This window comes from Lissotriton vulgaris, chromosome 1_2 (genome assembly GCF_964263255.1).
Source record: "Lissotriton vulgaris chromosome 1_2, aLisVul1.2, whole genome shotgun sequence".
NCBI classification, from domain to species: Eukaryota; Metazoa; Chordata; class Amphibia; order Caudata; family Salamandridae; genus Lissotriton; species Lissotriton vulgaris.
In genome coordinates, this window is record NC_141686.1 from 322,233,556 (window position 1) to 322,260,329 (window position 26,774).

Here is a 26,774-nt window from a genome sequence, read left to right on the forward strand (position 1 = left end):
TCCTCGCCTCCTTATCCTTAATAGAATTGTAACTTTTCTTCTGGTTACCCAGGAAATGTTTCATTCAGCCTGAAACTGGAATCTGTTAAGTTGGCCTTCTGGTGGCTGCTGGTATACTACCAGAGCAGACCTGTCAATCTGCGGCAGCGTGCCCGCCCCCTGACGTCACCACGCAGGTAAATGCGTCACACGCTCGCCCTTATTTGCAAACACGGAACCGAAATGGCGCCCGGGGTCAGACCGAGGGGCGGGGCAATTAGGGGGGGGGGGGAGGACTCTAGTGGGCGTGGCTTGTATGCCGAATGATATACACAAGGACAGCAGCTTCCAAAGGGCGTGGTTAAATGCTGCGCGCAGCTTTGAACATCCGGGAGGGCGGGTATCTAACCACTCTAGGGGCGGAGCTTCTACGTGCATGCATTGTGGGCGTGGCTCTGGACGAAAACCGCCCAAGTAGTAGAGTAGCAGCCCCAGGTTATATTAAACAATGTCAGATTGAAACAAAATAATAATAAAAGAGAAAAGGCTTTCTAGAGAATTAAAAGGTCTGTAGCACCTGTGGGTGGGTGGGGCCTAAATACGTACTTTGCCTCTTTCTGAGGGTGTGGCCTAAGCACAGGTTGCAGCGTCTTTAAGGGCGTGGCCTGAACACTACACGCCTTCTAGGCGTGGCTTGAGCAGTAGGGGCGTGACTTCAGCTGAATGCTCCTCCTGAAAGCCCTTAATGCAGAAAACTAGCCGCGTTCTAGGCGTGGCCTGAGCAGAGGGGCGGAGCTTCAGCTGAGGGCTCCTGGAAGGACTATGGGCGGTGCCCAAGTACGAGCCGAGTTGTGGGCGTGGTGTTCGCAGGAGGGGCGTGGTTCCAGCTGTGGCTCCTCCTGTACACCGGCCTGGGCTGGCACACCTGTGGGGCGGGACCTCCGGTTCGGTGCGCCGTGCGCGTTCCTCGGCACGACGGTTGGCGGCGCATGCGCGCCGTGACGTCAGGTGCGTGGGTCGACGGAAGGTGCGCGCGCATACACCGGTGGAGGCCCAGGAGGAGGAGGCGGAGGCCCCGGGGAGCCGCTGGCTGGAGGTGAGAGACCCCTCTGGGTGGGGTCAGTCTGGAGGGGGCGGGGGCAGGCCTGGGAGCCCCCGGAGGGCAGCGGGCCGGCCGACGCGTCACCTCCGGGAGCACAGGGAGAGGGGCTGGAGTGTCCAGACCTAGGGGACTGTCCCGGCCTCTCCCGGTCACCGTGACCGGCGAGGCCAGGGGCAGAGGAGGGAGGTGATGGGGTCAGACAGCTGCTAGGCACCCAGCTGGCTCCAAGTGTCAAGAGGCCCCCAGAGAGCAGACGAGGAGCTGCAGCCCCCTGCTCATGGCAGAGGGTCCCAGCACCACTCCAGGCAGGCACACTAATCTCAGGAGAAACCCGCACTGGAACAAGAGATGACACAACACCCCCCTCCAGAAACAAGAGATGACACAACACCCCCCTCCAGAAACAAGAGATGACACAACACCCCCCTCCAGAAACAAGAGATGACACAACACCCCCCTCCAGAAACAAGAGATGACAACACCTCCCCTCCAGAAACAAGAGATGACACAACACCCCCCTCCAGAAACAAGAGATGACACAACACCCCCCTCCAGAAACAAGAGATGACACAACACCCCCCCTCCAGAAACCCCCCTCCAGAAACAAGAGATGACACAACACCCCCCCCTCCAAAACCCCCCCCCTCCAGAAACAAGAGATGACACAACACCTCCCCTCCAGAAACAAACAAACAAGAGATGACACAACACCTCCCCTCCAGAATTAAGAGATGACACAACACCTCCCCTCCAGAAACAAGAGATGACACAACCAGAAACAAGAGGTGGATGACACAACGCCCCCCCCCCCCGAAACAAGAGGTGGATGACACAACACCCCCCCTCCAGAAACAAGTGATGACACATCACCCCCCCTCCAGAAACAAGTGATGACACATCACCCCCCCTCCAGAAACAAGAGATGACACATCACCCCAGAGATGACACATCACCCCCCCTCTCCAGAAACAAGAGATGACACATCACCCCCCCATCACCCCCCTCCAGAAACAAGAGATGACACATCACCCCCCTCCAGAAACAAGAGATGACACATCACCACCCCCCCAGAAACAAGAGGTGGATGACACAACACCCCCCCCCGAAACAAGAGGTGGATGACACAATCAGAAACAAGAGGTAGATGACACCCCTCCCCTCCAGAAACAAGAGGTAGATGAAACCCCTTCTCTTTAGAAACAAGAGGCAGATGATACACCATAATCTACCTCCTGCTAGCACCCTTTCGCTCCTCCAGCCCCCTCCACCCCCCATATGGTTCCGCACAAGACAATCGTGCACTCTGCAAGGCTCTCATGACTGCCCTTCCTGTATGTTGTACTACACACGGGACTTCCGAACCAATATGTATACCTTGTGTGGAGGGCGGGCGGTTCGCGCCCCCGAAGCCGGCGGTGGCTACTGCCGGCGACGAACCACCAGCAGGGATGTGGAATTCCTATAGCCCGACGCCCAGGACATATTGTTTGGGGTCAAGGGCAACGCGTTTTAATGTGTGTTTTGTCCTTGGGACAAGTAGGCCCAACTCCCTGCAGCACAAACCTTTGGCTGCCAGTTTACAGTGCCACATTACGGGTCCGGGAAGGGCACTGCCTGCAGTCAAGTTCATATTTGTATGTATTTGTTAATGCTGTTCAAACTTGTATTCATAGTTCATTAATTCAATTCCTTTATTATTAGGGTGAGCGTTCAAAGTAAATGTAAATTCTGACTGCACTACTGACAGTGGTTCCAGTATAAAAATGTGTACACATGGTTTCAAAGTTTAGCAATATGAGGCTATGCATAATGCTGCCAGAATGTGATTAGATGCAAATATTTGCAGCGGCTTGAAAGCAAGATTAATGATTCTTTGCTTTCAGTATAAAATGTTACTAGAAAAATTAAAGTAGGGAAAAAAACATTTAGCTAAACTACTGTAAATTTTCAGGTATCATTTCTTTGCAGCATCATTTAGTAACATGTGTTGATGCATGCTAGTATTTACCAAAAATATTCATATTGGAAAATCGGTGTAACCAGTTTCAATAAGATTATGGGAAACATAAAAATAAACAAATGTTGGCACAGCCAGTAGGTCTGAAATTGGTGGTCAGCTTTTTAGATTTGGCAATGCATGACTTGTTTTGACACGGTTTTTGTAAAACCTTATTGATCTGAGAGCTGCCGGGCCCTCACCATTGTAACAAACATTGGCATAAGGAAAAATTGTTTTTGGTCTAAAAAAACACACACTGCTACATTAGTTATTGGCACTGAACAAAACTACTTTGTGTGCCGATATGCTCCTTGTGAAAGAGCAGAATGCTGTCACTCAGTGAAGCCAGCCGATACACAGAGAGAGAATTTTAATAAACACAAAAGGTCATGGTTAACCGCAGACCAAATTAGTGGAACAATTATTAAAGAAAGTCTCAAGAGTGCACCCTTGGTATATGTCCTTGAAATTAGTGCCGCTATATGGCTTTTAAGAATTTGCAAGAATTTACAGAAGTAGGGCAAGAAATTGTACTCCTAGAAAATATTTGTGAACTGAATTTTAGCATGAGCAAATATGCATGTGTAGATTTGCTCATGCGAAAACCTGATTGTTTGCAAGTTAATTTTCCCGCCAACCACTTTTTTCCCAACTCTGGAAGGTTTAAGCCTGCCATTATCAGGAGTAAATTTCCAACATTTCTCAGTATAGGAAACTATTAGTGAAGAGTTGCTGAAAACCCTTAAAACATGCAAGTTAGTAGGTTTGCACAGACTCAAAAGGGGATTCCAACCCTGGAACTATTGCTTACCACTACCTTCAGTCCCAGTATGTAGATCTGCCGTAATGTGGCAACATAAAGGGATTGCTAGTATTCAAACACTACTATGGTATGAGCCCTGGCATAATCCGAGAGGCTATATAAGAGCTCTCATATAATGAGATTGCTGCCATAATTTGTCAGCGAACTACCTGGCACCAAAGGGACAAGTGGATTTTGTTACAGGACAAGTAGATGTATGAAGCAACCTGACCCATGGACAAGTAGATATATTAATAAATTCCACACCCCTGCACCAGTCATTCTAATGGGCCCCTTAGAAACAAATAATATTCTGATTTAGTACAGCATCTTTTCTGACATCAGAATAGCACTAACCCTAATTAAATTCGGGAAGGAATAAAAACTCATACCTTCAAGGGACAGAACTGTAGATAAGCGGACTTCTCACCCCGTTCCATTGGCTCTACCTCCTTAAACTGTGCCCCACTGTAGCTTGGTCTTTTGCTACAGCCAGGTATGCACATTAGAAATACCTAACCCACAGGTCCATACATTTCACATTTTACACATCTTTTGGCAGCATTGCCAGTTTCAGAAATGAAACACAAACATGACTGGATCGTCCTGTTAGATGCTTGTATTTAGAGTATGTATTTGTATTTATTTCATAAAATGTTTTGAATATGCAATGTTTAACTCTTTCTTGGATGTTCCTGCTGAACCAGTTGGCCCAGACAGGCTGTGATAAGTACCATTGTAGAGAGGGGCATTCTGGATGAAGAAGAAAACTGTAGTCGCATTAATATGTTATGTATCATGGCAGAATTCTTCAGAGCACTGCACTATTATGCCTTTGGCCACCTTTAATAGAAATGTCACCTGTCTCAAGTACACAGGAACGCTGTTAAGTTAACGGAGCTTGAATTATTTTAGAGGTTATTTTTATTGTGACATTTTCTCACACAACCCATCTTGAGTACAGAAGGAGGATAATCATACTGATTAACCAGTGAGGCATCAAGGACTGATAATCAGGAATTCAACTCTACTGTAGAGGTGCTTTCATTTTTTTTTTCTCCAATTAATTTAGCTTATCCTGTAATTTTTCGGACCGCTTATTGGATTGCGTAAGGAGGCAATGCCTGTGAAGGTACAACACCTTCAGCAAGATGAAGGGCCTGTGGATGAAGGGCTAGCCAGATTTGATTTAAGTTTACTGACAGGCTAAAAATAATTTGAAATGTGTGGGGGAGTTGACCAACAAAGCATCGTTAGAAAAATGATGGTGACTGCATTTAACAATTCATTGTCAAAATTAGTCTATATGCGAGTTTGGTTTCAGGCTTATTATCTTTTCCAAATATAATAACGTTGATTGCATACTTTGGCAAATCTGACCTTTGTCCAGTGCTTTTGAAGTCCTCAGTGTATGTTGGAATCAACAAGTTTTTTCATACTGTATCAAGCTTGAAGGGTGTTTCAGTTTCTCTTGATGCCATGAGGCCTGCTTTTTTGAGATGCTGGTGTTTGGCATTTTCGTAATGCTACCAGTCAAGTTGTTGCAACATGTCGTCCTGCTGTTTGCGAAAGATAGCCAAGTGTATGTCCAAAGACTAAATGAAACAACATTCATACTCTTTGTGAATTCCCACAAACTTTGGATTTTGTATTCGTTCACTCTTGCTTGGAGAAACATTCCTCTTTTCTCCTAGTCTTGTGGCCACAGCCCACCATGGTAAGTTTGTCATGGTGACCCAAATATTTTGGGTCTTGATTCTGAAGGCAGATTATGTTTTGCGAGTTTTCAGTTGAGGTTGCATGTCTAAAGCTATCTCTAAACAAGTTTTGTGAATAGACCTTATTTGCAGTGCCACAACGTTGCATGTAAGCCCAGAGATGTAGGTTCCTGGGTTACTGCTGTGCTTGCCTGAGTGAACAGGGTAATAAAGAGGCGACCGTTGCTTCTGCTTTGGGCTCAGCCCGGCCTTGAAATGAGGCATTTCATTTGACATTTTTAATATTTAATTTAAAGCTGTTTGTTGTGTGTTGTGAAAAGAGTTAGAAATGTTGTGTACTAAAGTGAGCAGTGTGTTGCAGTGAGGTGGCCGCGGTTTTCAAGAAAGAGATAATTTTTAAAAATTTTATTTTTTATTGAGCAGAGCAAGAGGGACATTACAATAATAAAATTTACAGGGAGTGTAAAAACCACATTTGATAAAAACATACAAATCCTGAATAAAACCATTACCATGAAAATGCAAAGTAGATGCAGAAAAGCATATAACAACCATCACATGACAGAATGCGCGTTTTTCAATAGGGAGTTTTAAAAAACACATTTAATCAACATATACCGATCATACGTTAAGCCAGTGCAGAAGAAGTGCAGAATAAGTAAATTGCAGCAATAAGCTGGCAGAGTACCCATTTTCCCAATGCGCTTAAGTTAATATCACAACTTTTTACACATATACAGTTCTGGCTTGCTAAAGTGTTAAAGTGCTATAGTCATAAGAGCTTCTATACTGTCATAATTTCAAGATTGGCTTAGTAATTCTAAGTCGCAGTGAACTTTTTTTATAGCAACCACCGCCTTGCATATGCTTCTTTAAATGTCCTGGTTCGTTTCATCTTGTTTAGCCACCTCGCATCTGAGGGTGCTTCCGCCGACCTCCAATTTTGAAGAATTAGGGAGCGAGCATTCAGGGAGGAAATAGCTAGAAAAGTCTCCTCCGCTTTTTTCAAGTTTGTCCCAGATCTCGTAATACTGAAGAGGGAGATCTCTGTATCCATCCGCTTCTGAATCGCCTGGCTTATTGCCGAAAAAAATCCTGCCCCAGAATAACCCTGCCTTTGGACAAGTAAAGAATGCATTTAACCAAGCCCCTTCCTCCTGGCAACGAAAACATCTATTCTCTACTTCTGGATATTTCTTGTTGAGGGCTTTGGGAGTATAGTAGGCCATCCACAGGGGCAGGAAGGCCATTCTTTTAAAATTGGCAGCTCTTAACGTCTCACTCCTTAACAGAGATATGGCCTGCCACTCTTGACTAGAAAAGGTACATTGAGTTTCCCGGGTTACTCTTTCTAAAAATTTCTCTACCAAATAAGACTCACTTTAGTTGCCCACCCCTCTAACTTTGGCTCCAAATAGATTTAGTCAAAAGATTGTATTGATTAAAAAATATATGATCTGTAAATATAAAAAGAAAACAGGCTTACTCCGGTTGCTGCATCTAACCTGAACCTGAGGTAATTACTCTTTTTGAATTAAAAAGCGCCCCAGCTTTTCTAGACCACATTCCTTCCAATTTTTAAGATGACTAGAATGAATTTGGAGACCCAAGCTTTTACATTCGCCTAATTTCAGATAGTGGAACCCAGAAGAACCAGCTTGCCTAAAAAACAGAACCGCAGTCTGAAGGAATTATCCAGTAGAGTTTTATATCTGGACCTCTTGGGGAGTTTTTAGAGGTTTTTAGAAATGTTGTGATCTGCGACCCAGATTCCTTCATAATTTTATCCAAGAAAAAATTGTCTAATAGACCATTTGATAATATAAGAGCCGTTAAATCTAAAATAGCCATTTCATAATATGTACGGATTTGCGGTAATGCTAACCCACATTGATTGATATCAAGTTGTTGCACCAAGAGTTTGAGCCTGGGGGCTTTCTTTCTCCAAACAAACTCTCTAAACGTAGATTCGAGCTCTTTATAGTAACTACTATTACTTTTTATAGGTTTATTTGTTAACAAAAAAAACAGTAGAGGGAGTCAAGTCAAGTCAAAGATTTATATAGCGCGCTACATACCCGGAGGGTCTCAAGGCGCTTGAAGAAGGGTGGGGAATTACTTGTCGAATATCCAAGTTTTAAGTTGTTTTCTGAATGCTAGGTGGTTCTGAGTGAGACGAAGGTGAGTGGGGAGTGAGTTCCAGGTTTTAGCTGCGAGGTAGGAGAAGGATCTACCTCCCATGGTGGTTTTATTGATGCGAGGTACGATAGCAAGCGCTTGGTTGGAGGATCGTAGTTGGCGGGAGGGGGTGTAGAAGGAAAGTAGTGTGTTGAGGCATTCGGGTCCAAGTTTGTAAAGTGCTTTGTGTGCGTGGGTTAGGAGGCGGAAAGTGATTCTCTTGTTGACGGGGAGCCAGTGGAGGTTTTTCAGGTGATTAGAGATGTGGTCTTTACGTGGGATGTCTAGTATGAGTCTGGCTGATGCGTTCTGGATGCGTTGGAGTTTATTCTGGAGTTTTCCGGTGATACCGGCGTATAGGGTGTTTCCGTAGTCCAGGCGGCTTGTAACCAGTGCATGGGTGACCGTTTTTCTGGTTTCGGTGGGGATCCAGCGAAATGTTTTTTTGAGCATGCGAAGGATGTTGAAGCAAGATGATGAAACGGCGTTTACTTGTCTGTTCATAGAGAGTGAGGAGTCCACAATGACGCCCAGGTTCCGTGCATGGTCCGTCGGGATGGGTGCTTTTCCAAGGGCCTCTGGCCACCAAGAGTCATCCCAGGCGGAGGGGGAGGTACCTAAGATAAGGACTTCTGTTTTGTCTGAGTTCAGTTTCAGACGGCTGTGCTTCATCCACTCGGCTACTTCTTTCATTCCTTCATGTAGGTTAGTTTTGGCGGTGTTAGGGTCTTTGGTGAGTGATAGGATCAGTTGAGTGTCATCCGCGTAGGAGATGATGTTGAGGTTGTGTTGGCGTGCGATGGCCGCGAGGGGGCTCATGTATACGTTGAAGAGGGTGGGGCTGAGTGAGGACCCTTGGGGTACGCCGCAGATGACTTCAGTGGCCTCCGAGTTGAAAGGTGGGAGGCGGACTCTCTGGGTTCTTCCGGTGAGGAACGAGGTGATCCATTCCAGTGCTTTTCCTTGTATTCCGATGTTTCTGAGGCGTTGTAGAAGGGTGCTATGGCAGACTGTGTCGAAGGCTGCGGAGAGGTCGAGGAGGATGAGGGCGACTATGTCTCCATTGTCCAGAAGAGTTCGAATGTCGTCTGTTGCTGCGATGAGGGCGGTCTCCGTGCTGTGTTTGGCTCGGAAGCCGGACTGTGAGGAGTCGAGGGATTTGTTGGTTTCGAGGAAGGCGGCGAGCTGGTTGTTGACAGCTTTCTCGATGACTTTGGCTGGGAATGGAAGGAGCGAGATGGGGCGGTAGTTTTTGAGTTCGGTGGGGTCCGCTGTGGGTTTTTTCAGAAGGGCGCTAAGTTCTGCGTGTTTCCAGCTTTCCGGGAAGGTGGCGGAGTTGAGGGAACAGTTGATGACGTCTCGAAGGTGTGGTGCTATGATGGAGTCTGCTTTGTTGAAGATGTGGTGAGGGCAGGGGTCTGTGGGGGATCCTGAGTGGATGGAGTTCATCAGGCGGATGGTGTCCTCAGTGGAGATAGGGTTCCAGTCATTAAGGATGTTCAAGGGGGGTGAAGGTCCTGCAGAAGGTTGGGTGGGTTGGTCTCCGGGTCGGTTGTCGAAGCTGTTGTGGATGTCTGCGATTTTGTTGTGGAAGAACGAAGCTAGGGAGTCGCAGAGGGCTTGAGAGGGGGTGATGTCGTTGGAGTTGGCTGAGGGGTTGGTAAATTCTTTGACGATGTTGAATAATTCCTTGCTGTTGTGGGCGTTGTTGTCTAGTCGGCCTTTGAATGCGGCTTTCTTGGCAGAGCGGATTAGTTGGTGGTGTATGCGGGTGGCGTTTTTGAAGGCGTCCTTGGTGCTGGTGTTTGGGTCATTTTTCCAGGCTTTCTCGAGGGAGCGACAGAGTTTCTTGGATTTCTTAAGATCATCGTTGAACCAGGGGGCGTTTTTGCTGCCTAGTTTGATTTGACGTTTTTTTCAGCGGTGCTAGGATGTCGGCGATGTTGGATAGCCATTGGATGAGGTTAATGGCTGATTGGTCGGGATTTGAGGAGTGGGCAGGGGGGTTTTGGAGAAGCGATGAGGAGATCTGGTCGATGGTGATTTTGTTCCAGTTTCTTCGCATAGTAGGTTGAGGATGGTTGTGAGTTGTGGTCTTTTTGTAGATAAAGTGAACGCAGCTGTGGTCCGTCCAAAGGAGAGTAGTGGTGTGACTGAAGGAGACATGTTTGCTGGAGGTGAAGATAGGGTCGAGTGTGTGACCAGCGATGTGGGTGGGCGTAGTGACAAGTTGATATTTTGATAAAGGTTACCCAACCTATCAAGGTTAACGGTAGAAGCAACCACTTATCCATCATTATTTTTTTTAGAAGTTAGAATGTGTAGACAAGAAATGGACAACATGAGCCCAAAGTTGGCATATAAGAGACCATTGGACAAGTATGACTTTTTGCGAAAATAAAGTGTAGAATGCCGTTCTTAAAGTACTTTTTGCTACGTTGAGCTGTCATCTCTTTTTTTTTTTAACAAGTTAATGTAAGTCATTTTTAGTTGAAGGCGCATACCTTCCACGTTGAACATAATTGCTAAAAGAAAATACAGAAAACTGAGGCTGAACCTTGAATACATTTGAGTTGATTAATCACTTAAGTTGTGAACATAAAACCGACCTGATCAGAGTTGTGGTAATATCGGAGAGGGACAGAGGGGTACAATAGCATATCTTGTGAGCACACATTGTTTTGCGGTGGCTGTTCATTTCTTCATTGGTCATGCTCCACATTGGCCCGCCAGGTTGCCGATGGTTGAAGTTCTGCTGCTGCCACCATTACAAGGCACATCCTTTATGTATTTGTCTTATTTGTATAGCCTGGACCAAACCACAGGGAAGTGGAGTTCTGCTTCTACAGTCAAGTGACCTCTTCACCCAACTATTACGCCATTTAAACCTTAGTTTTTAGGTTTAAAGTATTTTATTAAGGCATAAGAAAAACATGGGGAGGGGAGCAGGAGGTCAGGTAAACATACAATGCAACAAGCAAAACGGTGCAGCGAGTCAGAAGAAAAAGAGGGAGGCAGGATGCCCCAGAGGGTAACAAAGCAAAAACATAAGGTAATAATGTATTGTGAACAGCCCCCCTGCAGGCCCCCACTCCCTAGGCAGGGCAAGCCAGAATAGCACGCTGCAACACAGTAAAGAAGAAGTATACCGTTCCACCAGCCCCTCGACCCCAGGAAAGAAGGAGAAAGAAAAGCAAAGGGGAAAAAAGAAGAAAACAATACCCCAACATCCCCGTCAGCATTAGAAGCATATAACCCCACCTCCCACCCCCAACACCCAGCCCCCAATCCGCACAATCACTCCGCCACTGGCGCCGGCGGCGTCAGCCTAAGGAGGCGTAAGTACCGTGGACACGTTAGCTCGCGGAATTCCGTGGATAGCAGTGCCAAAAAGGGATGCCAGAGCTCCTCAAACTGGTCAACATTCCCAGCCACCGTTAGCGATATCTTCTCCATGCCCAGTACCTGCCAGAGCCTATGCAACCAACCAGTGATCGAGGGGGCAGTGGGGGTGCGCCAAAGGACGAGTATGTTCTGAACGGCGGAGCCTAGCGCAATCGCAATTTGCCTGCCCTTGCGGGATTTCAGCGGGTACATCAAGTCATTGGGGAGGCCAAGCAGGACATACGCGGGGAAGCGTGGAAGCTCAATCTCAAAATGCCTATCCACCTCATCTAAGACTTCCTTCCAGTAGGCCGACAGCACCGGGCACTCCCAGAGAATGTGCGTGAGGGTGCCCTCCTGTCCGCAGCCGCGCCAACAGCCCTTATCGCCCAGTTTGCGCATCTCGTAGAGCCGCTCCGGGGTGTAGTACCAATAGGTGGACACTTTAGTGAAGGTTTCCGTCAGCCCAGTGTGGTACGCAGAGTGCCTCGCCCGATACGCAATCTTGTCCCATTCCTTGTGGCTCAGGGTCCTGCCCAATTCCCTGTGCCAGCGCTCCCTCCCTGGGTTATGGTAATGAAACGGCGGGGGTTGGAGAAACTTGTACAAGTCAGTGATGAGCTTGGCGCCCGAGGTCCGGGTTATCAACCATCGCTCATAGGGCGTAATCGAACGGGCGGCGACATCACGCACTGGGGGTTGAAGAGCCCAGTGGCGGACTTGCATGTAACGCAGTCTGTCCCCTTCCGTCAGACCAAACTCCTGACGGAGCTGCTGGAAGGGGAGCACGCCCTCCGGCCCGTAGATCTGGAAAAGCGCCCTGCATCCCGCAGTCACCCAGTGGGAAAAGGCCCCCGGTTCCAGACCCGGAGTGAAGTCCGGGTTGCCAGCAATGGGAGTGAACGGCGACGGAAAAGTGGTGAGCTCCCGAAGCTCACACACCGCGTCCCACACTCTTAGCGGGACCCGGGTGATAAAGGAGGCGTAGAGATTAGGCGGGCGATGAGTGCGCCGCAGGAACGGGACCTCCTGGAGGGTACGGCCTGCAACTGCCTGGTCTTGAAAAAGCCAATGTTTGTCCGATTCCCACCGGCTCCACTCCACCAAGTACCGGAGCTGCGCCGCCTGAAAGTACTTCCGGAGGTCCGGGACTCCGAGACCCCCCGCCTCCGGGGCAAGCATGGAGAGGACCCGCTTCATCCGAGGCTTACGGCCCTGCCACACAAAGCGGGAGATGTCCGCCTGCGTCTGCCGTATCCAACCCACGGGGGGCTGAAGAGGTAGAGCGCGAAAAAGATACAGGATCTGGGGCAGTATCGTCATCTTCACCGCCGCAATCCGGCCCAGCCACGAGAGTAAGCCCTTGTTCCATCGGCCGAATTCCTCCTTTACCTTTTTACCCAGAGAGGAATAGTTAGCTGCGACCATGGCAGGCAGGGTGGGAGCAAGCAAAATGCCCAGGTAAGGCACTGTGGAGGAGGACCACTGCAAAGGGAAGAGACTTTGAAGGTCCCGTCTGGCGTCGGCAGAGAGCGACACATCCAGCGCAGCCGACTTGGCCATGTTCATTTTAAACCTTAGTTTTTCAGTGAATTTCTATATACTTTTTTAAACTGTAAAGGAATTTTTTTCAACCCTACTTTACTACACCTTCCCCACGCACAGTCTTTGCCCTGTGGTCAGCCCTGCATGTGACAAGGCTCTGAGGGCGCCCAGGGACCCCAGGAGATTCTGTGCAACATGTCAAATATTTTTCGGGCACCCCACTCTCTTTTACATCGTGGGTCCAAGATTTTTATTTCGTTCCTGGAATGACCTGTGGGGGAAGTATTCTTTGAAAAAAGTGACGCTAGTTGCGACCCTAGCTGTTGCACTGCAATAGAGGAAAAAGTCTTCCAAATACTCCAATGTTTAATATTTAAACCAGGTAATCCATTGTAAACCAGTCTCTTTTAAACGATTATACTCACCATCATCTTCATGCGTGTTTAAAGTCAATCCGGAGACAGTTGAAATTCACTGGATATTTTATTTATTCATTTTCAAACGTTTTCTGTTGCTAATCCAAGCTATTACATAAACTTGTGCTTTTAACAGCATTCCATATGACCCAATGCATTTCGAACCAGTAGGGTTCTTCGTCAGGGGTTGCTGAAAAAGAATTAAAAGCATACACCTTTACCATCTACTCAAACATCGCAGGCTTAGTGAATGCCAGAGCAGAAATTATAAACCCGTAGAAAATGCCTTAAAAAATACGTATATCCCCACCCTCGCAGTGTCCCAAAACAATACAAAAACAAAAAAGCTGCAAAATCTCCTCTGATGAACACAACTAATAAAATGTAACCAAATCTGTCAAAAGTGCCCTCCACAGTCCCCCGCTATTCTCACATGGCATGCAAAAACTAGCTAAAGACAACCTATCGCATTTACATAAAGCAAAAAAAAACCTAAAAAACTTTTACCTAGTGAAAGCGGAGCACGGCATGTTGATCTCGTTATGCCTTCTTTCTTTCTGAACAGGATCTGAAACATTGCTTACTTGCTCCTAGTTTGTTATTTTAACCGCTAATGCAGGTGTTCGCAATCAAACCACATGACTTTCCTGTTACGCTCGAAACATGCTTATTGCTACTTCAGGTCCCACAATGCATTGTCCCGTGCTCCATGCCCATAATGAAAGCCCGCTCCCACAAATCCACCACAAAATTATTGCACCATAATACGTGAAACAAACAAATCATAATGAACAAAATCCAAACTCATAATTAATTTGCCTTGAAGTTACATTAAACGTAAGCCTGACTGAAACCATTCTTAAAGTGTGTTACACGAGTAGAGTCTTTGAATTCAATGTGCTTCCAATCTGTGGAATGTGCTGTTCGTCAATTAATCCTTGTGAACTCTGATCGAATTCACTGTTGGGAAAGTATGGCATGAAGGGGCCCTCATCGGCTGGCACTGTTTATACCAGAGTAATTGGCTTTATTGTGGTTAGTCGAAACCACTAAAACATCTACCGGAGAAACACATGAATGCCTTTAAAAGATTGCATTTTGAGTTAAAAATTCAGCTAATGATAACATTTTAAAACATTTTTACAGTATGTTAAAACTATTCAGATAAAGCTGCTAACACACAAAGTGGAAATGAACTAATGTAAAACAGGGTCACAAAGCTTTTTAAAAAGGACTTGTAAAAAGTTCACACAGTGGCAAAGGTCGGAAATGTCCGTCGTATTCAGACAGCTACTGGCTGCTTTTTGTAGGTGTTTGATTGTTGAATAACATGATCTGCTTGATATAGATACTCCGCTCTTTACTATAGCTTGGCAGTAGTACAGAAGGTGAATAAAAGACTAGTGTTCCTCGGTGAACAGACTGCGCTTTAACAGCTTCGCTGCTAGGTCTCCCCAAGTGCTAAGCCTCTTTTTGGCTATTTGGGCTAGTTTGCACTTAGGCCCCTGTAACTTTTTGACCACATAAGGTATCCACGCCAAATTTGCTTCCTTTTCTTCCAACATCATGTGGATTGTAATGGTACCCCGGGTTTGTTGATTCCTCTGGAAGGGACCGAGAAATTAGCCAAAATACAGCAATACTTTTTTATGGGGAAAAAGTGCTGCAGATGAAGGCAACTGTTTTTTCCCCTGCAAATGGTTTCAACAAAGGTTTGGGGTGCTGAAATCACCATCTTCCCAGCTTTCAGGGACAAGCAGACTTTTGTCAGAAACCCAAAAGTTTTTTTACACAGTTTTGCCATTTTACTGTGACATAGCCTATTTTTGCTATTTTTTTGTGCTTTTAACCTCCTTCCAGTTAATGGTGAAAATGGGTATAAAAGCAATAATGGATCCTGAAACGCTATACATTTCTGAAATTAAGCAAGGGGTCATTTGTGTAGTTCCTTCAAGGCTTTCTTATAGAAACTAACGGTTGAAAATAGGAAAAATTGAAAATGAGTTGGAAAAAACATCAATGTGGGACACCGTTCTCACCTGTAACGTCTTCTAAGTATGACAGATTTTTTAGAGCAATATACCGTTAAATTCGCTGGTCCTTGGTTATGGGGATATTTAGGACTTGTAGGTTCACCAAGAACCCGAGGAACCCTGAGCCAGTTACTGAGCAGCGTCTTGCAATGGTTTTTCATTGTGTACCGGGTATATAGTAATTAGTTTGGGAAAATATAAATAGTGAAAAATCGGTATGAAAGACACCTGTTTATTTCTGAAATGGGAACAAAATATAGAGTTTTTAGAAACAGTAGCTATTTGCACATCTCCGAAATTGTGGGTACCCATACTAGCATGTGAATTATAGGACATTTTTCAAAGTGACTTATTTTTTACACATTGTCGTTTGGCAGGCAGAAATGCAATCGTAAGTCAACAGGTAATAACAGTTGCTCTACAAATATGTGTTCCCCTAAGTTTCCTGGTAAAAATGGTACCTCACTTGTGTGGGTAGGCCAAGTGCCTGTGACAGGAAACAGCCCAAAACGTAACTATGACGTACCACATTTTTACGGTAAAAATGTACCCTTTTTTTTGCAAAGTGCCTAGCTGGAGATTTTGAACCCTAGCTCTGCCAGCAACTAGGGCAACCTAGCAATCCTACAAATGTATGAAAACTAAACACCCAGGGGAATCCAGGATGGGATGACTTGTCTGGCTCTGACCAGGTTCTGATACCCAGGAGCCATTGCAAACGTTAAAAAAACAACACATTTTCCTCACATTTCTGTGATGAAAAGTTCTGGAGTCTGAGTGGATCCTCAAAATCCCACCCACCCAGCATTCCCCAAAGTCTTCCGATAAAAATGGTACCTCATTTGTTCGCAACAGGAAACGGCCCAGAACGCAACATGGACACACCACATTTTTACAGTGAAAACGGACCCTTTTTTTGCAAAGTGCCTAGCTGTTGATTTTGAACCCTAGCTCTGCCGGCACTGAGGGGAAACCTAGCAAACCTATAAATATTTTAACCTAAACACCGAGGGGAATCCAGAATGGGGAGACTTGTCTGGCTCTTAACAGGTTCTGTTACCCAGAATCCCTTGCAAACCTCAAACTTTGATAAGGAAAAAAAACCTAATTTTCCTCACATTTCTGTGATGGAAAGTTCTGGAATCTGCGTGGATCCACAAAATTCCACCCACCCCGCATTCCCCAGAGTCTCCCGATTTCAGAAAATGGAGCCCCTTTGGAAGCGACCCTTGCCCAAGGTGTTGCTTCCATTACACTAAAGTAAATCCCTGGTGCCTAGTGGCGGCATTTCTGCTGCACGATCGCTACGCTGTGCGCGATCGTGAAGCAGGAGTGCCCTGCACAGACATCAGAGGAGAGGAAACACTCTTCTTTCCCCAGTGCCAATGTGCGCGGAAGGACCCCCTGCCTCCATGAGCAATGAAACTGGAAGCACATGGCGTCCGGGGCTTTCTAATGACGGTGCATGCTGTGCGCACTGGTGTCATGGGATTGCCATAGGGGTTCCGGGTGGCAGCGGAAACTTTCCCTGCCATCCCCTTTTGTGGGAAGTTGATGGGCTGCCTATGGTGGGAGCGCCGGCGCTTCCCCCATGGGTGGGTGCCATGACTGAGCAGTTCCATCATGAGCACATGCCCACCGTGTTTCATGATGGAACCGCCCTGTCATGAGCATGGAAGGTGTTATGGTAGAATAGGATACGGAAGGCCATGACGCCCATGCACCTCAATTGGGAACAGAAGCAATCTTGTTCGTACCCATTTATTGATATGTGCTTGTAAATAATATTGAGCATGTACAATGTTATAAGATTCCTAAGTTAATACTGAAAATCTTTTGTTAGCAAACTCCGCCATGTCTTCTGCCTGACTCATTAAATATATATATATCTATATCTATATCTATATATATTATAAAGAGAGAATTTGCACCTTTAGGCAAGGTAAACTCGGGAACTACAGCGCCAATCTACACACCCAAGACATCTTAGAAAACCTCAGGGCAAGCAGAAGGACATAGGCTACATACAAATTAAAATAACACGTTTTTTTAAATATTAATAAATTTAAAAAAGTAGTCCCTTGCAACTAGCGCCGGCCGCGACGTCTGCGTGAGGGGAGGAGCGGCGTTGACCACAACCAGGAAGAGCGGAGGACAACAGCGCCGGTAGGAAGAGAAAAGGCGTGCTAGCCGGGGCTGCGTCTAAGAGAAGACCAAAGTTAAATACACAGCTACGCATGTGAATGGGGGATAAATTACATAGTTAGTGGGGACCACGCTAAGAGTGCGGATGTAATGCCCAATTGCGTAAAACGACAGAATGCAGAGTTTGTATAGAGCATGGTACCGAGTTGTAGAAAGTATCTAAGAGAGAACAAAAACGAATACAAGAGCCGGTGGTACCTCCGTTTGTGTCTAAGAGAAAACAAATATAATACAATGTAGCTGGTGGAGATTACTAGCGTGAAATCCATGATGATGCTGGGGCGTGTGCAGGATCACAATAATAAGGTATGATACGGTCCTATAAGGTCACTGTACAAATAATTAAATGCTAGAACATGGTAGTGTATACGAGACATGCCAGTCGATGTTAAAATTACACAAAGTAATAAAAGACTTTCGATGGTGAACCTCCTTGGTGTAGAAATGCAGCACAACCGGTAATGCCACGGATGTAAGCTGTAAAGAGTTAAGAAAGTTAGCTCCTGGCTTGCTATATGTACGTGTGTGAACTATGTGAACGATGGAGTGAGTCGGCTGGTATGAGTGTGCATATGTGTGTGCCTGTGTGTGATGCAGGCCCTGTGAAGGACATTCTTTCAGAAAGCCTAGCCTTGAACTTTAAGAGGCGCTATGGGCTTTTGCATCTCTTTTTTGCCCACGGTTGCAACCTTTTTTGAGGGCTGACCTCATTGCAAAGGGGCCCTTTGATCGGTGTCAGAACCTGAAATGGCCATACTTGGAGATATGGAGAGAGAGAGAGGAATCTGCGTGAATTGACCAAGGATGGGATGATTAACTGACCAGGAAGCGTGAGTGAAGCCCCAGAGGAGAGAAAGGGGAAATAGAAAAAATGAACGGGAAACAATGCTTCCATTAATGGAGGAAGGACTAAGCAAGGAAAATATGATGAAACGGCTAAAAGAAGGCAGGAAGAAATGGAGGAAGCAAGGGAAGTGACTGCAGCAAGGATAAGAAGAAGCGTGGACCAAGAAAAAATAGACGAAAGGGACATAGATCTGTTGAATGGAATAGTAAAGGGACCACTGTAAAACAGGAAGACTAGATCAAGGGAAGAAGGACGGAGAGCTCAAGTAAAAGGGAAGATGAACAGTTAAATGCAAGGGAAGATTTGGGGACAATGGGATCAAAGTCATGGCACCTAAATAGAATGCCCTGCAAATGATACTTTGTCCAAGGCCCCATCTATATCTATACTACAATTATAAAGAGAGAACTTGCACCTTTAGGCAAGGTAAACTCGGGAACTACAGCGCCAATCTACACACCCAAGACATCTTAGAAAACCTCAGGGCAAGCAGAAGGACATAGGCTACATAAAAATAAAAATAAAACGTTTTTTAAAATATTAATAAATTAAAAAAAGTAGTCCCTTGCAACTAGTGCCGGCCGTGACGTCTGCGTGAGGGGAGGAGCGGCGTTTACCAAAACCAGGAAGAGCAGACGACATGAGCGACGTCTGCGTGAGGGGAGGAGCGGCGTTGACCACAACCAGGAAGAGCGGAGGACAACAGCGCCGGTAGGAGCTGCGAGAACCGGAGGAGCAGTGGCAGTGAGAGATACGTTGCTGGTGCGGGAGGCGGGAGGGAGTCGGCGGGTGCACCGCGCGGGCTGCTACCGAACTTAAAACTAATGTTTATGGAGTCCGGGCGGGAGGCGGGGCGGGCGGGGGGGGGGGCTGCTACTTAACTTAACTTCGAGTCCGGGCGGGAGGCGGGCGGGGCGGGCGGCGAGGGGGGGGCGGGGGGGGGGGGGGTGGAGCGGGAGTGAGTCGACGGGTGCAACCCTCGAGAACATGCTGCCCCAGCCACCTTCTGCCCCGGGGTAAAAATGCAGCCCCCAGCCCCCTTCTGCCCCAGGCAACGCTGGGGCGGGCTGCTAGTATAATTATAGAAGGGTACGAGTGAATTACGGGAATGCTTTCCTCCAAGGGGTTCTGAGGGATGTCCAGTTTTAGTTATTTTATTTAGTCTAACGGTTTTATATAGCGCTGGCTGGACCCGGAGGTATCAGAGCGCTTTACATGAGCATCAGATCATAGTTACAGGTTACAGCGTTACAAAGGTTACACAGTTATTAGAGCATGGCAACATAGTTACTTGTAAGGTCGAGATAAACAATAAGCACAAATACGAAAGGGGAAAAGCAAGCAAGGGGAAAGATTCAGGGAAGGGGGGCAGGAGCAGGGGAAGTAGACAGGTAATGAAGGTGGGAAAGAGGAGGGGAGGGTGAGAACATAGCATGGAAAGAGGAGGGGAAGGGCGACGGGGATACAAACCGGTAGACGAGTCCAAGCCCGCCAGCAACGTGGCCGGCCCCGTGGCCCAGGCGAACTCTCGACCTCTCCAAACACACATGTGGTCGCTCCAATCGCTCTAACAGGCCGGCCCCAGGGACTACCGCTCTGACCAGGGCTACTGGGCAGACCGATAAGCACCTCCTCTCAGGCCTCCAGCCGGGGATGGGAGCACTGTAAAGCGAGATGGTAGCAGTGCACCCCAGGAGCTGCAAGCGTTTCGGACCCTCCCCACCTTGTGTTCTGCCGCTCGGGGGGAATTTCATCCCCAATGCAAGTTGTCTGTGATGCCACTTTGCTCTCATCTATTTGAGGCCATTCAGAAACCCCCGGTTAAAAACATCCTGTAATTCAGTATTACTTATCTATACATTTGTTTTGTATGGCCCCAAAATCATCGACTCCCCCCATAGAGCAGTAATGGAAAGCCATACATAATGCAGTCACTGACAAACCTGACCACCTTCCCTACCTGAACTTATCCCAAAACCCTAAAAATACCCTTACCACCCAATACCCCTAACCACTGCTAAACCCTAAAAATACCAGTACGCCTACCTACCCCATAACCCTAAAACACCCTTATCCACCCATAAACCATAAAAACACCCTTGCCACCCAATACCCTTACCCACACCCTAAAAACATCCTTACTGCCCAATACCCTTACCCACACCTAAACCCTAAAAACACCCTTCCCGCCCAATACCCTTACCCACACCTAAACCCTAAAAACACCACACCCAATACCCTTACCCATCCCTTAAGCCTGAAAATACCCTTACCACCCTATACCCCAAATCATCCCTATACTCCTACCAAACCCTAAATCTACAACCCCAACCATAAACCCATAAATATGTTTATGTATACCTACTGATGGTCATCAGTAGGTAGTTCTAGTCAGGACTTCGTTTCCATAGACAAAGCATGTTTTTTTGTTAATTTTGGTACCTTTTGATGATTCTTGACAACATTTTCAAAACTAGTTTGCCACTCACTTCAGCTGCTGTTAGGAAAGTTTCGGGATGGTTTGTCAAGCGGGGTCAGAGAGAAAGGGGGCCTTCCAAAGCACGTTTTCCCAAGGCAGTTTCCCATAGGAATTTTTGTTGCGGCTACAGCCTGAAGCGCTGAACAAAATTACACCAAATCTGCCATAAAGGAAGATCCTGGTGCAGAAAGTGACAGTTTAGTAACTGTGTAAATATGTTCTGTAGTTTTGGAGTTATTGAAGGCAAAAGTTTGAAATATATCAAGGTATGCGGACCCCGCAAATCCGACCGTTCTTAAAATGAGACCTGATTGGCTGCTACCACTTAAAGTAGGAAGTGTTGTCAGCCATCTTAGGACTCAGACTCCTCTAAGTCCCAAGAAAAAAGGCGAACAAAAAGGGGGCTGGTTAGGAACACCCTGAACCCCTAGGTCTGGTGGCGGTGTCCAAAAACATTTGTTTTCAGTATTGCTGTGAACTTGCGGAGAGTTGGCTGCAAAATTGAAGAAAAAAAAAGTGCAGGCTCCATCGCATGTTTAGGTTTCGGCTACCGTCGCACTGCGAAGCAGTGGGCGGAGCCAACATTTCATGAGTTCAGCAGTGGTGCTTTGACCCGCCTCTCTCTCCCATTGGCTAGCTCCATAAATGGAGGCTAGCCAATGGAAGAGATTGGCTGTCAATCACCATTTCCCCGTCGGAACGCAATTCGGGGTCGTTTCTCGGTCTTTTTTTAAGTCCCGCCCCTTGTTGCCGTGTGTCCCGGGCCACGCTGTGATTGGCTGCCGGCCCGGGACACCCCCGTGACGTCATTCCCAGGGCCGTGCTGTGATTGGCCTAGAGCAGCGCACCAAAATAAACGAGCCGGCTGCAGGGGAGCCCTGCAACGTACCCGATCCCAGGCTCGCGCTGCTCCGGGGAGTGGCTACTCTGCACTGCCGCTATGCACAGCACCTGATCCTCCTGGACCTACACTTCCTTTTCTATGACCCCGCGGTGTGCGGGATCCGCATGTTGTTGCTTTCCTCTTGCCCCTTTAACTCCATTCTCTCTGCATTCGCTGCCCAAGAACTGCGCCTGCGGCACCATGTTCACGCAAATGGCCTCGGAAATGCGAGACGAGAATCAAGAGAACGTGCAGCTGGGCAAGTACGGGGCTACTCTGGGCGCCGCCGGCGGACGCGTTGTGCTGGGCGTGCTGCAGAATAACCGCGTGACCAGGGTGCAGCCTCAGAGGAGCAGCCGGCAGCAGCAGCAGCCCAGTGTCAGTACTTCCTTGATTAAGAGATGTGTCCAGGCCCTACGGCCGCACTTTAGTCTACCATCGAAGGGTTGTCTGGAAGGCCGGGGTTATCTCGGTACTGAGCATTGTTCCCGTGCCAGCCATTCTCATTAATACGTCCATTTCCCCCCGCCTCTTAAAGTGTGTGTGTGTGTGTATGTATTTATATATTACAACCGGTGCGGGTAGCCAAGAAGCCAGTCCCGGTGTACGCTAGTTAGTGTAAAGCCAGGCGGGTGGTTCGATCCGTCTGACCTGGGTCTATTTCATGGGATGTGGCCCCATTCTGTGCTGTCAGGCCGGGCGCACTGCTCCTGTAGTTCAATTGACAACCAGCTGCTGCGACGCTTTTGGCGGCCACTGCCTTGCATTGTCCCCGGTCCTTCTGCGCTCATGAGCGGGGACTCTATAAACTGCTGGATCACGATCGCATCAGCAATCCTCTCTCATCATTGTAGGAAAGAGGAGTCTCTGCACACTTTCGATTCCGAAACTCTTGCACCCTGGGACGTTTTCCATATCCCCCACCTCAACGCACAGCAGTCAATTCCTTCCTTTAACTATAGAAACTTGCCACGCATGTGTTCCCATTCCGACTGGAAGCTGGCGACTATCTAGAAGGCACGGTCTAGGAAACTACTACTCATGTGACTATATTCCTACCTGCCAACCACATGCAGCTTTTTAAGAAGATAGTGTAACACCTGCTTGCACCGACTGGCTACAAACGCAATTCTTAAGCAGGTGCGTACGCTGCAGTAAGTAAGAGCCTCAATTAGCCCAAATGTATTTACTCCGTCCCGACCAAGAAACTGATCACACTACACGGATGGTAGTCATCGGCACCCAGAGTTGTCACTAATGTGCTATAATCGTAACTAGAGCAATGCGCTCGTAACGATGGGAGAGAAAGCTCCTGCTCATCTGTAACAATAACCAGTTACTCAGAGTAGTGTGCTACTTGCTGTATAGCGCAACAACGCTTTGTCTGGGGTAGTAAGCGCTATGTAAATGCAATTACTTCTCACGCCGCTACATCTGCAACTTTACATACAGCTTAAGCACCGTTTAGCATAACACGTTCAAATACGGTTATACAAGACCAAACAAGAGCACTACTCTGGCCATCGCGCACAATAGGTACACTTTCCATATCATCCATACTACATAATTGTACCCTTACTACCCATCACCCTTACAGCGAAGCACACTACAGGTCTCTCGAAACTGGTGCCTCGGAAGTACGAGCCACTAAGAGGCGCCTACATTTATTGGCATTGTAAATGACAATGCCATTTATTTATCTGTTTTCAAAAACAACACATAAATAAAACGTTTGTCATTTACAATGCCAATAGCTCTAACTTTTGCAAAGGCGAAACCGTTGCATTGTAAATGCTTGTTTTTTCTAGGCCCCCTTTTGTGGCAGGTCCTGGGGTGGATTTGAGATGAGAATGGCGGGGGAGGGGGCGGTGTTAAAGGGGACGGCTACCCCTGAGGGCCAGCCAATAACTAATGAGGCGGCCGCGCCTCCCATCCCCTGGTTTCTGCCATACAGAAATAGGGAGATGGGCCCCATTTGGCCCTTCTGGGCCGATTTCGGCCCGGGGCCTGGTCGTTTAATAAACAGGAAGCACGCAGTCCTCCTCTCCAGGCCGATTCTGGCCGTGCATTTGAAAAGGAGGGGGTCCTCCTCCCGGAACCATTAATGGCCCTGGAGACCTCATTGCTTATGGCCTGGCTCGGCTATGCCTGGGGTGCCCACCCCCTGGATCTAGCGGTTAGGGAAGCCTCTGTTTGCTCTCGCTTGGTGGCCAGTTCTAAGGGCAAATTAGAAGAGCTACATCAGTGGCACGTAAGAACATAGGGTCAGCATGTAACAAATAATAAGAGGTTGACCCCCTGCATGTATAAAATATATAGCTCCATAATGGAGCGGACTCGAACCCTGCCTTCTTGAACTGAAGGCGCACTTTACTGAGCAGCAGGATCCTGGAGGGGAGAAGCCAGTCCTCCTCCGCTACAAACTTGTTTCATTGCTACCACGACCAATGTTCTAAAGCTGTATATTTCAGTCAATGTTTTCTGCTAGTGATAAATAATAAAAGCATCTAGTTTCTAACTGACATAGTATATCAATATTGTGCTCGTGTTTTCAGTCTTGATCATCACAAGTGCATACAAGTCGCCGTTTCAGTCAATACTAAGCTACTGCTTTATAGCCTGTTTTGCTGTAGCAAACTGAGAGCACTCATATAAAAAGGATGTCTTTCGCGGTGTGTATGAAAAATATGCAGTGGGAATGGCCCATTAAAAATATGTAATATTAAACACTTGTTCTTTAATATTATAGCCCACACCAAAAAGAAGCACCCACACCAAAAAGAAGCATTTGAAATGCAATAGGTCTGCATTTGCGTGAATTTTAGCTATTGGCATTGTAAATGACAATGCCTTTTATTTATACGTTTTGATAATTAGCACATAAATAAAAGGTTTTGTCATCTACAATGCCAATAGCTGTAACTCTTGTAAATGCAAGACCTATTGCATTTCAAAGAAGCTGCTGCCATTGTCCTGGGCTGCTTTGAAAGTGAAAGCTTGCATGGCGTGCTGAATGTTGCACGAAAGCATGTTGTACCTGCATTAGGAGAAACTCATTAAAGAAAATGGTGCCTACAGACTAAAAAAAAGACATTCAGTGTAACAGAAGTAAAAGGGACCATCTTTTTTTTCCCCCACAGTTTTATATAGCGCTAACTGGACCCGAGAAATCGGTTATCAGAACGCTCTACATGAGCACGAGTTTCGTTACAGTCTCCATGGGAGGTTACAAATGAAGAAAAGACATTTCTAAGTAGAGATTAACAAGCTGATTAACGAATCAGAAGCCGGCAATTACAAAGGACAATGATGCAAGCCAATGAAAAATATGGGCAGAGAGCGGGCGGAGCTTCAAGTCCATACTCTAATACAGCATGCTTCGCAGATCAGCCCATGCGCTGCCCGGGCTCGACATAAAAAGCGGCTGACCTTCTGGCACACGGTCTCCTCCAGTGAATGGGATAGTCGTTTTTAGGTCCCGCCTTAGCGACGCAGTGCATGCGGTTCTCGCCTTGGCAAGACCTGTAGTCGTCGCTTTCTCTGTTAAAGAGAGACAGACGGTGGCACGCGCGTACAGGAGATGTGCACTCCGTATGCATGCACATCTCCTGCCCGCACGTGGCAACTCATGTCTCCCTTCAACAGAGAAACCGGCGGCACAGCTCGCGCATCGCGTGCTTTCACTTTCCCTCCCCCTGTCGGCTCAGCGTTCACTTTATTACAGCTTCGACCTTCCAGCCGCCTCCCTTGCGCTGCACCTCCACGTTATGCTCCAGAGAGCTAGTGACTTCAGAATCTGGAAATATCGTTGTCTCTTTCCGGTTCTCATCATGTGGGGTCCCATGCCACCCGCTGGTTTTATTTTGGATAGCCCAGAGACTTAAGGTGCATAATATGAAGGTTGCCAGCTTCAGTCCAAGCATGATGAAGCAGTAAGTTTATGCCCCATCTGCAGAAAGAGCTAGACACCTTTAAAATGGGCACGGTTGGCCACACATGCACACACTATTTCACAAACATTCACTTCAATGTATTCTGTTTCATGTAAATTAATATATTCCCTTCATAATTTGCAGTTGACAAGATAGTAGATGCGTTTAATTTGTATTCAGTTTGATGTAACCTCGATCTACTTATATACAGCATAATGTAAATTAATTTGTCTTGGTACTTTAATAATAGGTGTTCGTATTTCTTAGCTGAAAGGTATTTGCTTCATCAACCTCACTAGAATGAAAGCTTGAGCCAGCTATACGAGGTACTAACCTATAGCCTGCGTGGAAATAGTAGATCCGTGCAGAATTCCTGTGGCACAGAAATCTCGCGTCACAATTTTTTCTCACTATGAAATCTATAAAACCGCATTAATCCAGGCCTCCATTAACCCACACGTTACTGTTTTGTCGTATCGCCTGTTTTCATAGCTTTCAGTAAGAGTTCACCCTGCAGTGATTTCATCTCTACTTGTGTTGGTCTTGATGGTGAACTGACTTTTAGCTGCCTGCTATATTTCACAAGTACCAAGGCTCGTCCCTAGAATCCACAAAGACATTGGTTATGCATCGGTGCCAGGCAGGGGCGTAGCTTCGAGGGTGGGGGGCCTGTTTGGGTTGTTACACCCCCTCCTAATTCAGGTTTTTTCTTGTAAATAGTTGGGCGCATGTGATTTCAGTGGGATATGCTGAGGAGCCTGTCGGATTTCACAAGGACTTTTTACATTCACACAGACAAAGACGCTCACACACACACACACTCCCTCATCTCTCAGTTTTGAAAGTTTTCATAAATATTTGTTATTTTACAAATTATTGTGATTTTTCTCGCTTAGTACCACTACCAGTCCGGATTCCTCTCCCTTTCTACTGCCCTTTAAGGCTCTCTCACGTACCTTGCTTGTGGTATAATGTGTTTAACCTTGCATTGTTTGAAAATCTGAAGGTCACCCCACTGCTCCCTAATCTTACTGGCCAAGCTGCGCACCTTATGCCAGGGTGTATTTCTGTATTGTGTTGTCTTATGGTGCTCTTCCCCATCCCTCCCAGGAAGTGACGTAAGGTGAGCGTACCGCCATCTCTAGGGTGGCACATGTGTGCAGTAAGAAATAAATCTCCTCAATTCAGTGTAAATGAAAGGAGATGGTGGGTTTGGAAAGGGAAGGGAGGCGAAAGAGTGTGACAGAATAGAGTTTAAAATAATACCTTAGT

At 46.8% G+C, this 26,774-nt stretch overlaps 1 protein-coding gene across 2 annotated transcripts in view; it reads left to right on the top strand.

The window, feature by feature from the left end:
- Positions 1-900: 900 nt before the first annotated feature.
- The window catches only part of ZDHHC5 (zDHHC palmitoyltransferase 5), a 485,133-nt gene continuing 459,259 nt past the window's right edge, over positions 901-26,774 (top strand). The window contains exon 1 of one of the 2 annotated variants that reach the window (XM_086953378.1): positions 901-1,075. Coding sequence is in view for 1 of the 2 variants with exons in the window: in XM_086953377.1 (XP_086809503.1) it covers positions 969-1,075 (107 nt within the window). In the remaining variant the exon portion in view is untranslated. The remainder of the gene's footprint in view (positions 1,076-26,774) is intronic. The other variant, XM_086953377.1, reaches the window with a different exon arrangement.